Below are 13,787 nucleotides of genomic sequence, written 5' to 3'. Positions count from 1 at the left end.
TGGACGGTGTCAAATATACGGAAGCTACGATTGGTGTTTAACCCAATCGGACATGTTGAATTTGTGCACGAGTTTTCATCGCATTTGGTTTCTGATGCGCTCTTTTTTAAACATCAGTGTAACCTGTTGTTTGTCGTAAGTGAAAACATGGAGCGGAACAAAAAAAGGGAGTGAAGCATTGGTACCGCTGCCGAGCAGATGGCTACACGGATGAATATCGATGATGCACCGTGCCTTACGGGTAACGTAGTTTTTTATTATCACAAAAGCATCCATGAAAAACACAATCGGAACTTCAATTCCCATACGCGGACGTTTGTGCAACTGCAAAGCCGCGTCGTGTGGAAACAGTTGTGTATGAGCGGAGCGGTAACTTTGGAACATGTTGGGGCAAGTACGTGACCGTAAAATATACCGTAAAGCCTCGAGAACACCGTGGTTTTGTGTAGTTGAATGCCTCTAAGTAGACAATAAGTTATTGTTCTAGGTTGTTTGTGTGGAAGTTGCCAGGATGTTCATTGTGAAACGCGTGGTGTGTGTCAGAGGCATCATGCTCATCCAGTGCTCCTGCCTCCCTGTAAGGACCTTCTCAGCGTGTCGCTGCCTAAACTCTCCTAAAAGACGCAGCTCCTACAGTTTAGCGGTCAGTGAGCGCTACTCCTCTCTGGTGAAGTCCGTCATGTCCTCCAGGGTCAGTTCCCAAACCCCAGAGACCCTCCAGGCGGAAGACGACCACATCTACGGACCTGTTGTCAAAGCTCAAACGCCCTCATCTAAACCAGAGATGAGGGAACCTAAGACCCTTCATCCATTCATCCTATCTGAGAAGACTCTAGAGACAGAGGAGCCAGAGTCAGGACTTCCTGCTCGGATTCTGTTGAAGAGGGGCCAAGGAGGGTCCTCAGCACCGAGTGTGACCCGCATCCTTCAGCAGACCCTCTCCCCAGAGCAGAGATTCTACCTGGAGAGGTGGAAGAGGAGGATGATCGAAGAGCTTGGAGACGATGGCTTCAAAGAGTACTCTCAGAGTGAGTATGCTTAACATACAGCGTGTGTGTCGAATCCAAATCGTTATTTGTGATATTGGTTCTCAGAAGTGAGATTCTCATGCAATCCTAAATTTGTTTTCAATCAGATTTATTCAGACAAGGCAAGCTTTTCCATTCCACTTTGGATGACATCCTGGCGTCAGGCGCAACACAGAAGAACAAACCTCCTGTGGAGACAGCAGAGCATCCCGCTGAGGTTCAGGGATACGTGGAGAGCGTCTCTCACATACTGGAAGACGTCAGTGCAGTGAGAGCGATTGAAAGCACCGTAAACCACGACACCTTGGACTACCTGGGAATTGTGGATTGTGTTGCCCGCTACAGGTACTCATGGTCAATTTACAGACGCAAGTACGGTGCACTCTTTCCACCCTTTGCACTGTTTCACACTCAGCCTTTTTTATTTGCAGAGGTGTTCTATGTGTTATTGACTGGAAGACTTCAGAGAAGCCCAAGCCATTCCTGAGCAACACATACGACAACCCTATTCAAGTGGCAGCATATGCTGGGGCTTTGAACAATGATGGAAACTACAAATACCAGGTGTTTTATAAATGCTGTGATAATGTTTCTTTCTCTGGTTATAGTCCAGATTATGTGTCTCTCAGTTGAAGTCAGATTGAAGTTGCCACAGTGTTACACACGTTCAAAACTTCACACACCACTGATCTCTTCTCCCTGCAGGTTGATCATGGACTCATTGTAGTGGCTTACAAGGACGGCTCGCCTGCCCACGCTCACCAGCTCAGCTCAGAGCTGATGCTGCAGTACTGGAGGACCTGGTTGCTGCGACTTGAAAAGTTCACAGAACAGAGGTGAAGCCGTCAGATTCATTCCATTCAAAATAATTTCAGGTTTTTAATGCATAATGGATTTTTAGTCTAAAATAAATGCATTGATACATTATCATTATATAGTTATTAATGTGATCTCACCGATAGCGTTTGCCTTCATAAACTTAGTGAAAATAAAGAAATAACTAATCAATTGGTGAATAAAGAGGGAAATCAAATCAGATGATATGTTAACTAGTAATTTGTTTGGAGGTACAGTATTTACTTATTATGGGTATTTTCTCATTATATTCAACCTTTTGTAAACCAAATTATTTAAGTTAAAAAAATCTTCATGAATGAACATGAATGTATAAAATTTTCCAACACAAATATAGTGTAATAACGAGGCATATTATTGACATTATGATTTCTTCTTTTCATTCCAGATCCGGTGATACGTCTACAGCTGTTTCAGAAAAGAGTTGAGGTGTTTGAAAGGAGATCTGCTGGTGCATTTCCATGAGGCAGGTTATTTCAGTTTAAGGCAACTGAACCTCTTTCAATGCTGTAGGAGGACAAAAACCATCAGCTTCTACCCGACTTATTGACCTGCATTTTCAGCTCATCTTTGCCTCTGTGCTCTGGCAGAGTGTACAGCATCCCCATGGCACACGAAACATACATCAGGATCCAGGACACAGGCCTTCGTTCTGCATCCAGCACGCAGCAGGAGGGGAAGTTTGGGATCATGTTGCGGATCATCCTCACAGCCTCGTCATCATTTGCGAACTTCCATGTCTGACCCACCAGGCCAACATGGGATTCATCCAGAGAGCCGAGGGAGACTCCTGAGCTGAACATAACAGAGAGCAGAATTATTGACAACCTGTGATGATAATGACCTGTCTACAGAATTAAGATGTAATTGCTTGGATAGGCTCTACCTTTCTATAGAGGGAAGCCTGGATACATCTTCTAATATCATGTGACACACCCAGTTTTTTGCTGGACACACGTTTTTCTGATGCCACTGCATTGAATATGTCCATGTGCTGCAGGCTGATAGCTTGGACAGAAGAAAATAAGTTTATTTTTGGTAAAATAATTTCCACTGTTAGAAATTATTTCCACCTTGATTTGAAACTTTAATTATGCAAATGTTGAATGAATATTTAGAAGACAGAAAGATCAAAACATTGATGTGATGTCCGTTTCTCTTCTGAGCTTTGCTTTTACAGGCCCACCTTATTTAAACCCAATAATGGTACTGAGCTACTGATCTTTGAACTCATAACCTTTTGAAGTGTCGGAATATGACAGAAAATGGTATCATATCTTTCTCAGATCATTAAATGATATGCCACCAACAATGGGAGGACTTTGACAGTAAGGAAGGAGAAGCAAAGTTTAAAACACAGCTACAATTGTACCTTAACGTCAGCAATGTAACAGAAATCAGGTGTCTGGGTTATGGAACTTATTTCTTATTGATATGTTTTGTCATTTAGTGGAAAATTCAATAAAAATGCAAAGATCAGTGCATTATAATGTCATGATAGTATTTCTGTCACTACATAAGGCTGTAAAGATCACCGGCTAAAAAAATGACAGAATAAATTTTTAAGTGATGTAAAGTTTCTTTGAGCATTATACATTTTGTATTATTATCATTTTTGTTACTATTATTATAGATGGACGTTTTGGGGGTTGTTAAGGTAGATGACAACATAATAATTGTGATCCGTATGTGTGTGTGTGTTACCTGCACATGTAGTGGTCTGCAGACAATCAGTGAAGTGTGGCCATGTATCCACTAACACCTGGACAGGGTCTGAGCGGACTCTGTTGATTTGGACCAAATTACAATACACCTTGAAAACACCACAACAACAGCATCATCACAATCCAGATAATACAGCACGTTCAGTTATTGTTACCTAGCAGATGAGGTCTCTGCGTCTTTCAGCTGCTCCCCGGTCAGCTCCATGTTGGTGATGTTCTCTGATCTGTAAAAACATGTGACCTGCAGTAAAGGAGTTTCTATGTTTATGGTTGTGAGATCAGCTGTGCTGGAGCAACAGTCAGGCGCAGTGGTTGATTATCGATTCGCACTTTCGACACGAACATCGAGCGCTAATTTGAAAAGAGAAAACAAAACGTAAAATCTGGTTTATTGTAGTTTATCACATATCAAGTGTCAATATTTTAAACGCATTTCCCTCTTTGTCACAATGCTCAGTTCAGACAGGGTGATTTGTGTTCCAATTGTTTCATATCTATTGGCTATTTTTCTTTTCTCTGAACATTCCACAGGATCACGTGTTATCTGCTAATAGGCTACATTTATCTTCCACTCCTCTGCACATGGTGTGACCAAAAGAATCGCGTCGTGTTTACCAAAGAATCACGTGTTATGGTCATTATACTATTACTCCTGCACTGCTCTTTACACACCAACTATGATACAGCTCAAACTGCTGGTAGTTTAAAAATAGTTATACACATCTGGACTGATGCACCAACCTTTTGGGGAAATATCTAATGAGAAGAGATCGGATGGATGGATGGATGGATGGATGACTTTTATTTGACTCATCTGCTATAAAAAGGAAATAGTATTATTAACAGCATGTCCCTCATTATTATTATTATTATTATTAAAATCCACATCTGGATGCATAGCTTTGGAGAAACAGAAAAATGTAACATAAATTTGAAGATCAAAAAGATTACAATTATTTCAAAAATCTTTAAAATTACAATGTGCAACAGCATCGACAGATTTTAAGGTTACATTCCATTCATGTTTTTTTCATACAGATCCAACTTTCTATGACAGTATCAGCTTCACATTCCAAACATGTGAAATCAAACCCTGACGTTAAACCACTTCGCCCTGTATGAAGGATCTTCAGTAAAGCCCAGGTTTTTAAAGAGCCTGTAGGAGACCATGTTCTCCTCCTCTATGAAGCAGAAGACTGGGTGGCCCTCATCGTTGAATCTCTTGGCCATGGTGCTGACCAGGACTTTGGCATATCCTTTCCCCCTATGCTCTGGCAGAGTGTACAACAGGCCCAAAGCTCCGTAATCATACACTAGGATCCAGGACACCGGCTCACCCTGTCTGTCCGTGATGCAGCATGTCGGGAAGTTGCAAATTAAGTGTTTAATAATGTTATAACCTTGTTCGTTTCCTCCAAACTTCCAGGTTTTATTCACCAAGTCAACGTGGGAAAGGTTAAGAGATGAGATCCTTGATTCAAGCTCACTGTCGGAAAGAAATAATACAATAAACTCAGATCTGAGAGGAGAGAAACATAAGATAAAGTGCTTTTAATGATCTGAGCGTATACCTGCCAACTGTTGGTGTGAGGAGATGGCTGCTGTCTGCCAAAAACAGAAGATGCACCGATGTAAAGGTTGTGATGGAAACTTGTCTGATAGAAGACACTTCTTTGAGAGTGGGCTCATTGGATTTGTCGAGTCCTTTAGGAAAACAATGATTTATATCTTTACAATGGAGCTATTTGTCTTAACAAGTGGTGGAGTAAGTATTTACATCACTAACTCTAAGAAAACTAATACGAATCTAATAAGAAAACTGTGCACAAATAATCTCTGACTAGTAAATGATCTGGTTGGATTACTATTAATAAAAGCAAAGTGTCTTTTTGGCCGAAACAGAGGAAATAGTCAACACAGGAGAGCCCAGCTGTGAATTCATAGGTGAAAATTACAATGGACATTTAATAAAGAGAGAATAAAATAGCAAATGTTAATTAGAAACTGGAATAGTTTGCTTCAGGCCTGATTTGATCTTTTCAAGTAAATGAATATGTTGTGTGGAGAAGATCACTTTTCTTTTGTCTCCTTTAAATTCTTCTGTCTGGATACCTCTGACAAGCATTACTTGGAGATCTATTTATGAATTGTGTACTTTTAGCTCTATGTTACATTGTATAGATTATTATTATTAATTCAATAATGTCTAATTATGATTTTTTTCTATGATAATAATGGATAATTTTTCATAAAGTACATATATATATATATATATATATATATATATATATATATAAATAACTACAATGACTAGTGATGTAAAAAGGACCTTGGAACTGTATAGACTGGGAATATAAAGTGGCATGAAACAGAAATCATTAGGCTACAATAATGTGGAGCTATGAACCTGGTTTGTCCAGTTGTAAGTACTATCATGACTGAACAAGAAAGTACTTGCTCTCTGCAGTGCTCTGAACTCACCTCCAACTGTGAAATCTGTACTCCAGTCAAGTACATCCTCTTCTGTAAACATTTCCTGTAAAACTTGTGCATCCATGCTGTAGTATGACACCTTTTTCCAGAGCTGCTGTGCAAGCTTGTCCTGGAAAATAAACACTAAATCAAACAACCATGTGGCAACATACCCAACAGATACCCGATGAGATGAACTCACCTTGGGATCAGGTCGGCAAATGATGACCTTAAAATCAGGCCAGGAATCAACAACCACCTCCAGTGTATTTGGTTTGTTCCTGTTAAAACCATACAGGAAGCCGTAGACCTTCAAACAGGAAAAACACAGTCACTTCAGTTGTTTACAGGTGCACTGCGATTAAAAGGTGACACGTTGAGGTTTAAATACCTTATAACTTTTTGGTAGGTGTTTGAACAGAACTCCTTCAGCAACCTTTAGTTCATCTTTGTTCAGGACCTTCATGTTTGACTGGTGGAGCCTCACTGTTACAGTTCCTCCTGTCCTGTCAGTTTCAACTCATCTGTTCCAGTAAAAAGTTTCAGAGTCCAGTACTTGTTAAATCATTTACAGTCGGTCATCTGCTTCATACTTTTTATATCTGGTGCCAACTGTGCTTGTATGGCTGGAACCTGAGTCACTAAGCCATCTCCTGACAAAATAGCTTCTGTATTGTTGAACAGAAAATGTCATCAAAGGAAGAAGAGATTCCTAGTTTTCCTCTGTAGTTGGTCCTTTATAAGATCACTCAATGCTTTATATTTTTACAGACTGAATAGAAAGATGGAAAATGTATGAAATAAGCAGAAGAACATTAAACATAAATCTGTGGTAAATCAGTTCCTCCCTGTATTTAAACCTTCAAACATTATCTATGTATGGAATGTCCATTAACAACTAAAAAAATGAAGTCAGATAACAGTTAAAATTGACAAATGATGCTTTAATACCTGATTGTAATTACCGGAAGAAAGTCTGAAATTCTCAAATATGGACACAATCATTTGAGTTCATGTGCAGCTTCAATCATCATTTCTTTATTAGAACAGAATGGGGTACATCCACAATCCACTACAAAACAGTTCAACACACTATAATTTGTTGTTTGCCAGCTTTAAAGATTATGCATAACTACCTGCTCTGTAATACTGCATAGGTTGTTCTGTATTGCGGCACAATGAGACTGTCAGAGGTTAATCAATCTAACATACATTGAAAAAGCAAAGGAAAGTGGAAATACATTTGTGATTTGTCTAGTACAAAGTATTGCTTTTGCATCAAGGTTATTTTTTGCAAACGTTGCCAACGCTGAATGTTTCTCTTGCAGTTCTCTCTCTAGCATTTATTCTCCAGCATCTGGAGTGTGTGTGTGTGTGTATGTGTGTCTGTGTGTGTGTGTGTGTGTGTTACCTGCACATGTAGTGGTCTGCAGACAATCAGTGAAGTGTGGCCATGTGTCCACTAACACCTGGACAGGGTCTGAGTGAACTCTGTTGATTTGGACCAAATTACCATACACCTTGAAAACACCACAACAGCTTCATCATAATCCAGATAATACAATACGTCCAGTTATTGTTGCTGAGCAGATGAGGATAGAAGATACATTTATATGAGACTGACATGAATCAATGAGTTCCAATCTGACTTTACAAACCAGTAGTGATCGCGGTAGATGTCTTAGCTGGGTCTCTGCGTCTTTCAGCTACTCCCCGATCAGGAGCTGAGGCTTACCAATGGGGGGATGGGTCGACCAGGGATGAGGGATCACAAAAAACCAAAACAAGAAAAAACACCCCAGTCACACGTGAAGACCACTTGCACAGGTACGTTGTGAAGAAAATCAAACCGGAGGGAAAAAACAATTTACAAATAAACACAATATACCAAAGACCTATGGGGTTGACAGCCACCGGGTTAGAAAATAATTAAACTAAGGCCCAATGACTCTGAAAAGAAGATAACCAGAATCAGCCGTGGCAATGGGGCAGACACTTGTCACAGCTAAACGAGGTTTGATAACTTAATAACCATAATACAACAAATTCAAAGAAAACACACAAAAAGGAATCTCAAACGAAAATGAGTTCATATTAATCTAATGAAATAAACGGATCAAAAGCTAAATACACAGAACAAACTATTTAAAGAATAAGAAACAACCGGTCAGAAGGAGGAAAATAACCCCACGGTCCACTCAAACATGTAACCCAAGCTAAAAGGGACTCAAAGCTTAGCCAGCTGTGCAGATATGTCCAGGTGTCCGCTGTGAAGGCGAAGCAGCCACGGCCTGCAGTGAGCCGAGCCGAGCCGAGCCGAGCCGAGCCGAGCCGAGCCGAGCCGAGCCGAGCCGAGCCGAGCCGTGGAAAACAAAGTGTCACATTCAGAGAGACGAAGGCAGCGAGGCGACGATCAGCTGAGCGAGAGCAGTGAAGTGAAACAATCGGACGAAGCAAAATATACACGGGAGGCAAAACAGCAGTTTCTGACGTCATTGACTGGCTGAGCATACCTGGCCCACGGATCCTGTCATACAAAACGGACCATCAGTTTAAGGCTGAGTGAGAGGAAGATGTTGCACAAGTGCGGTGAGGCGTTCATACCGAGCAGACTGCGTCCGTGCGGACCGAGCTGCCACGACTCGGGCTGAGCGATGAGGCCAATACGGAAGTGCAAAAAGCTGCAGTTCACTGGGTGGCCACTTGAGGCTGGCTCCAAGAAGGAGTCAATTCCCATCGACTCCCATGTTAAAAAGCCCGACTTTAGAGCAGAATGAAACGTGTTTACAGCCTGGTTCACAAGACGGGGTTAGTCTCAACCATTAAGTTCTTCCTTCATGACAACTGTGAGGGGGTATCGAACAAGTCTTAACATTTTAAACGCATTTCCCTCTTTGTCACAATGCTCAGTTCAGACAGGGTGATTTGTGTTCCAATTGTTTCTTATCTATTGGCTATTTTTCTTTTCTCTGAACATTCCACAGGATCACGTGTTATCTGCTAATAGGCTACATTTATCTTCCACTCCTCTGCACATGGTGTGACCAAAAGAATCGTGTCGTGTTTACCAAAGAATCACGTGTTATGGTCATTATACTATTACTCCTGCACTGCTCTTTACACACCAACTATGATACAGCTCAAACTGCTGGTAGTTTAAAAATAGTAATACACATCTGGACTGATGCACCAACTTTTTGGGGAAATATCTAATGAGAAGAGATCGGATGGATGGATGGATGGATGGATGGATGACTTTTATTTGACTCATCTGCTATAAAAAGGAAATAGTATTATTAACAGCATGTCCCTCATTATTATTATTATTATTATTAAGATCCACATCTGGATGCATAGCTTTGGAGAAACAGAAAAATGTAACATAAATTTGAAGATCAAAAAGATTACAATTATTTCAAAAATCTTTAAAATTACAATGTGCAACAGCATCGACAGATTTTAAGGTTACATTCCATTCATGTTTTTTTCATACAGATCCAACTTTCTATGACAGTATCAGCTTCACATTCCAAGCATGTGAAATCAAACCCTGACGTTAAACCACTTCGCCCTGTATGAAGGATCTTCAGTAAAGCCCAGGTTTTTAAAGAGCCTGTAGGAGACCATGTTCTCCTCCTCTATGAAGCAGAAGACTGGGTGGCCCTCATCGTTGAATCTCTTGGCCATGGTGCTGACCAGGACTTTGGCATATCCTTTCCCCCTATGCTCTGGCAGAGTGTACAACAGGCCCAAGGCTCCGTAATCATACACTAGGATCCAGGACACCGGCTCACCCTGTCTGTCCGTGATGCAGCATGTTGGGAAGTTGCAAATTAAGTGTTTAATAATGTTATAACCTTGTTCGTTTCCTCCAAACTTCCAGGTTTTATTCACCAAGTCAACGTGGGAAAGGTTAAGAGATGAGATCCTTGATTCAAGCTCACTGTCGGAAAGAAATAATACAATAAACTCAGATCTGAGAGGAGAGAAACATAAGATAAAGTGCTTTTAATGATCTGAGCGTATACCTGCCAAATGTTGGTGTGAGGAGATGGCTGCTGTCTGCCAAAAACAGAAGATGCACCGATGTAAAGGTTGTGATGGAAACTTGTCTGATAGAAGACACTTCTTTGAGAGTGGGCTCATTGGATTTGTCGAGTCCTTTAGGAAAACAATGATTTATATCTTTACAATGGAGCTATTTGTCTTAACAAGTGGTGGAGTAAGTATTTACATCACTAACTCTAAGAAAACTAATACGAATCTAATAAGAAAACTGTGCACAAATAATCTCTGACTAGTAAATGATCTGGTTGGATTACTATTAATAAAAGCAAAGTGTCTTTTTGGCCGAAACAGAGGAAATAGTCAACACAGGAGAGCCCAGCTGTGAATTCATAGGTGAAAATTACAATGGACATTTAATAAAGAGAGAATAAAATAGCAAATGTTAATTAGAAACTGGAATAGTTTGCTTCAGGCCTGATTTGATCTTTTCAAGTAAATGAATATGTTGTGTGGAGAAAATCACTTTTCTTTTGTCTCCTTTAACTTCTTCTGTGTCTGGATACCTCTGACAAGCATTACTTGGAGATCTATTTATGAACTGTGTACTTTTAGCTCTATGTTACATTGTATAGATTATTATTATTAATTCAATAATGTCTATTTATGATTTTTTTATATGATAATAATGGATCATTTTTCATAAAGTACTTATATATATATATGGAGCTATGAACCTGGTTTGTCCAGTTGTAAGTACTATCATGACTGAACAAGAAAGTACTTGCTCTCTGCAGTGCTCTGAACTCACCTCCAACTGTGAAATCTGTACTCCAGTCAAGTACATCCTCTTCTGTAAACATTTCCTGTAAAACTTGTGCATCCATGCTGTAGTATGACACCTTTTTCCAGAGCTGCTGTGCAAGCTTGTCCTGGAAAATAAACACTAAATCAAACAACCATGTGGCAACATACCCAACAGATACCCGATGAGATGAACTCACCTTGGGATCAGGTCGGCAAATGATGACCTTAAAATCAGGCCAGGAATCAACAACCACCTCCAGTGTATTTGGTTTGTTCCTGTTAAAACCATACAGGAAGCCGTAGACCTTCAAACAGGAAAAACAGTCACTTCAGTTGTTTACAGGTGCACTGCGATTAAAAGGTGACATGTTGAGGTTTAAATACCTTATAACTTTTTGGTAGGTGTTTGAACAGAACTCCTTCAGCAACCTTTAGTTCATCTTTGTTCAGGACCTTCATGTTTGACTGGTGGAGCCTCACTGTTACAGTTCCTCCTGTCCTGTCAGTTTCAACTCATCTGTTCCAGTAAAAAGTTTCAGAGTCCAGTACTTGTTAATCATCCACTTCATACTTTTTATATCTGGTGCCAACTGTGCTTGTATGGCTGGAACCTGAGTCACTAAGCCAACTCCTGACAAAATAGCTTCTGTATTGTTGAACAGAAAATGTCATCAAAGGAAGAAGAGATTCCTAGTTTTCCTCTGTAGTTGGTCCTTTATAAGATCACTCAATGCTTTATATTTTTACAGTCTGAATAGAAAGATGGAAAATGTATGAAATAAGCAGAAGAACATTAAACAAAAATCTGTGGTAAATCAGTTCCTCCCTGTATTTAAACCTTCAAACATTATCTATGTATGGAATGTCCATTAACAACTAAAAAAATGAAGTCAGATAACAGTTAAAATTGACAAATGATGCTTTAATACCTGATTGTAATTACCGGAGGAAAGTCTGAAATTCTCAAATATGGACACAATCATTTGAGTTCATGTGCAGCTTCAATCATCATTTCTTTATTAGAACAGAATGGGGTACATCCACAATCCACTACAAAACGGTTCAACACACTATAATTTGTTGTTTGCCAGCTTTAAAGATTATGCATAACTACCTGCTCTGTAATACTGCATAGGTTGTTCTGTATTGCGGCACAATGAGACTGTCAGAGGTTAATCAATCTAACATACATTGAAAAAGCAAAGGGAAGTGGAAATACATTTGTGATTTGTCTAGTACAAAGTATTGCTTTTGCATCAAGGTTATCTTTTGCAAACGTTGCCAACGCTGAATGTTTCTCTCGCAGTTCTCTGTCTAGCATTTCTCCCCCACCAGCTGGAGGTCAGGTATCCATGGGCGGCTCCACACACTGAATGTGCACTCGTAAGGCTGTGGGGAACAGGTCAGAAAACACCCCAGAAGTCACATTAAAATACTTAATCAAAATATGTACTGTGCAAAGCACTTCCATTACTAACCTTAGAACAAATGTTGAATAATTTGAAAAAGCTAGCCATCTTGTTAAAAAAACTATTGTGTGACATCTTTATGTTTTACAGTGCATTCATAAGAAGAGTGACACGTTTCTATATTTTGCTAAGGTATTGTTGATACAAGTTGAAGCCAGACCCCTTTACACCACTCTACTTTATCTAGTTCCTACTTCTCTCTATAGCATCAGCAACAAAGCTCAGTGATCAAAAGTATCCAGTTGATTTGCGCTCTAATGAAAAACACAATCTATTGTTAAAGTGTTAAAAGTTTTTTGTATGACATCCAACCCCTGTCAAAAGCCTCTCGGTTATGAATGAATGAAAGCTGCACTTAATAGGTCTTTACCTGAGCAAGGGCTGGGTCTTTGTGGATCTCGCACACTTCATTCACAACACGGTCCTTTCTGCAGGGGGTCTTGGCCATTTTCACAGTGATGATGTACTTGTTGCCAGAGACAACCTGTAGGAAAACGTGGGTGAGAATAAAAGGAGACACAGATCATTTTAAAAGCCTTGATAATGAAGCACTGAAGCATTTACACACAGCACATTTCAGGACTTAAACGAACACAAAACACTTATTATGAGCTTGTGTCAGTCGATGCCAGGGAATGAGCTGAAGCGGCTCCACGCAGTCCACATGTTATAACTTGCAAGATGCAAGTTTATACGATAAAGGAAAAGTAATAAAGTACAAATAAAATATAAACTATAAAACAATATACAGTATAACAGAATTGCACATGTATGAAATGAAACGTATGAAAAACAAGAACAAGATTTGTTGGACAAGTAAATGAGTTGGGAAAGAGAGGACAGGGTGTGACAGGATTATGGTGTTCACATCCAGGCTTAAGTTATTATCCTCAGGGAGCCATTTGAATAACTGAATAGAGGAACACACGTACACTCAGTGTGCCAGTGGGTCTGGGTACAGGCCTACTAGCACTGAGGCCTAAACACACACTGGATTACCGTCATTTAACCGGGCAGACAGCCGGGCAGACAGCCTGGCAGACATTAGGCCGTTACTGACCTGTCTCTGGACCCTGACCACTTCAGCCACCTGCCTGAGGAACATGTCGTTGGTTCCACTGTTGTGTTTGGCGACGGCGAAGTCAAGGGCGTCCTGCGCCTCGCTGATATTGATGTCCCTCGGCGCCCCCACCAAATTACCTAAGCCCACGGCGAACAGAGCGGCGAGAACGGGAAAGACGAGCATCTTCATGGCGCCTCTGTGGATCCGAACACGGGGCAGAAGAAAACAACAACGTCGGGCTGAAACCACCCTGTTATATAAACAGCGACGTCACGGCGGAGGGAGGGGCGCATAGAAACAACCAATCAGGAATCTCTGCAGCGCAAACACACACTGATATACGCACGGCTGCAGCCCGCGGGAG

At 40.5% G+C, this 13,787-nt stretch overlaps 4 protein-coding genes across 8 annotated transcripts; 1 reads left to right on the top strand and 3 right to left on the bottom strand.

Annotated features, from left to right (window-relative positions):
- Nucleotides 1-27: 27 nt before the first annotated feature.
- On the top strand, nt 28-3,367 carry mgme1 (mitochondrial genome maintenance exonuclease 1). Of its 3 annotated transcripts, XM_069538344.1 has the most exons (7): nt 28-241; nt 544-1,028; nt 1,136-1,373; nt 1,460-1,592; nt 1,734-1,864; nt 2,272-2,349; nt 2,474-3,367. In XM_069538344.1, the coding sequence occupies exons 2-6, from the start codon at nt 551-553 to the stop codon at nt 2,309-2,311; spliced, it is 1,020 nt and encodes a 339-aa protein (XP_069394445.1). In that variant the 5' UTR covers nt 28-241; nt 544-550; the 3' UTR covers nt 2,312-2,349; nt 2,474-3,367. The 3 variants fall into 3 exon arrangements, with proteins under 3 accessions (XP_069394445.1, XP_069394444.1, XP_069394443.1); XM_069538343.1 differs by lacking the exon at nt 28-241 and having other exon boundaries at nt 364-1,028; XM_069538342.1 differs by lacking the exon at nt 28-241 and having other exon boundaries at nt 364-1,028; nt 2,272-3,367.
- Nucleotides 3,368-3,982: 615 nt separating this feature from the next.
- LOC138404813 (glycine-N-acyltransferase-like protein 3) lies at nt 3,983-7,769 on the bottom strand. 2 transcript variants are annotated; one of them, XM_069538346.1, is made up of 7 exons: nt 7,738-7,769; nt 7,491-7,599; nt 6,471-6,603; nt 6,282-6,389; nt 6,089-6,209; nt 5,179-5,311; nt 3,983-5,093 (listed from the first exon to the last, which is right to left on the bottom strand). In XM_069538346.1, the coding sequence occupies exons 3-7, from the start codon at nt 6,543-6,545 to the stop codon at nt 4,694-4,696; spliced, it is 837 nt and encodes a 278-aa protein (XP_069394447.1). In that variant the 5' UTR covers nt 6,546-6,603; nt 7,491-7,599; nt 7,738-7,769; the 3' UTR covers nt 3,983-4,693. The 2 variants fall into 2 exon arrangements, with proteins under 2 accessions (XP_069394447.1, XP_069394448.1); XM_069538347.1 differs by having other exon boundaries at nt 5,179-5,212.
- Nucleotides 7,096-11,734, bottom strand: LOC109632931 (glycine-N-acyltransferase-like protein 3). 2 transcript variants are annotated; one of them, XM_020092489.2, is made up of 5 exons: nt 11,276-11,734; nt 11,089-11,196; nt 10,896-11,016; nt 10,108-10,240; nt 7,096-10,022 (listed from the first exon to the last, which is right to left on the bottom strand). In XM_020092489.2, exons 1-5 carry the CDS (start codon nt 11,348-11,350, stop codon nt 9,623-9,625), a joined length of 837 nt encoding a protein of 278 aa, XP_019948048.2. In that variant the 5' UTR covers nt 11,351-11,734; the 3' UTR covers nt 7,096-9,622. The 2 variants fall into 2 exon arrangements, with proteins under 2 accessions (XP_019948048.2, XP_069394446.1); XM_069538345.1 differs by having other exon boundaries at nt 9,318-10,022; nt 10,896-11,196; nt 11,276-11,473.
- A 151-nt stretch (nt 11,735-11,885) lies between these two features.
- On the bottom strand, nt 11,886-13,787 carry LOC109632944 (cystatin-C-like). Its single transcript, XM_020092510.2, has 3 exons — nt 13,421-13,787; nt 12,731-12,844; nt 11,886-12,280 (listed from the first exon to the last, which is right to left on the bottom strand). Exons 1-3 carry the CDS (start codon nt 13,610-13,612, stop codon nt 12,206-12,208), a joined length of 381 nt encoding a protein of 126 aa, XP_019948069.1. The 5' UTR covers nt 13,613-13,787; the 3' UTR covers nt 11,886-12,205.

This window comes from Paralichthys olivaceus, chromosome 14 (genome assembly GCF_024713975.1).
Source record: "Paralichthys olivaceus isolate ysfri-2021 chromosome 14, ASM2471397v2, whole genome shotgun sequence".
NCBI lineage: Eukaryota > Metazoa > Chordata > Actinopteri > Pleuronectiformes > Paralichthyidae > Paralichthys > Paralichthys olivaceus.
This window is presented reverse-complemented; position numbering and strand designations above follow the sequence as displayed.

What these genes read in the sequence shown, in the direction of transcription:
- mgme1 (XM_069538343.1), top strand. Translation starts at nt 512, where the DNA reads ATGTTCATTGTGAAACGCGTGGTGTGTGTCAGAGGCATCATGCTCATC. An exon ending in ATGGAAACTACAAATACCAG is followed by an intron (nt 1,593 to 1,733) that starts GTGTTTTATAAA and finishes TTCTCCCTGCAG; the next exon opens with GTTGATCATGGACTCATTGT. An exon ending in GAAAAGTTCACAGAACAGAG is followed by an intron (nt 1,865 to 2,271) that starts GTGAAGCCGTCA and finishes TTTTCATTCCAG; the next exon opens with ATCCGGTGATACGTCTACAG.
- LOC138404813 (XM_069538346.1), bottom strand. Translation starts at nt 6,545, where the DNA reads ATGAAGGTCCTGAACAAAGATGAACTAAAGGTTGCTGAAGGAGTTCTG. An exon ending in ACCTACCAAAAAGTTATAAG is followed by an intron (nt 6,390 to 6,470) that starts GTATTTAAACCT and finishes TCCTGTTTGAAG; the next exon opens with GTCTACGGCTTCCTGTATGG. An exon ending in CTCACACCAACAGTTGGCAG is followed by an intron (nt 5,094 to 5,178) that starts GTATACGCTCAG and finishes TCTTTCCGACAG; the next exon opens with TGAGCTTGAATCAAGGATCT.
- LOC109632931 (XM_069538345.1), bottom strand. Translation starts at nt 11,350, where the DNA reads ATGAAGGTCCTGAACAAAGATGAACTAAAGGTTGCTGAAGGAGTTCTG. An exon ending in TACAGATTTCACAGTTGGAG is followed by an intron (nt 10,241 to 10,895) that starts GTGAGTTCAGAG and finishes GTTTTCCTAAAG; the next exon opens with GACTCGACAAATCCAATGAG. An exon ending in CTCACACCAACATTTGGCAG is followed by an intron (nt 10,023 to 10,107) that starts GTATACGCTCAG and finishes TCTTTCCGACAG; the next exon opens with TGAGCTTGAATCAAGGATCT.
- LOC109632944 (XM_020092510.2), bottom strand. Translation starts at nt 13,612, where the DNA reads ATGAAGATGCTCGTCTTTCCCGTTCTCGCCGCTCTGTTCGCCGTGGGC. An exon ending in TGGTCAGGGTCCAGAGACAG is followed by an intron (nt 12,845 to 13,420) that starts GTCAGTAACGGC and finishes GTTTTCCTACAG; the next exon opens with GTTGTCTCTGGCAACAAGTA. An exon ending in AAGACCCAGCCCTTGCTCAG is followed by an intron (nt 12,281 to 12,730) that starts GTAAAGACCTAT and finishes TGTTCCCCACAG; the next exon opens with CCTTACGAGTGCACATTCAG.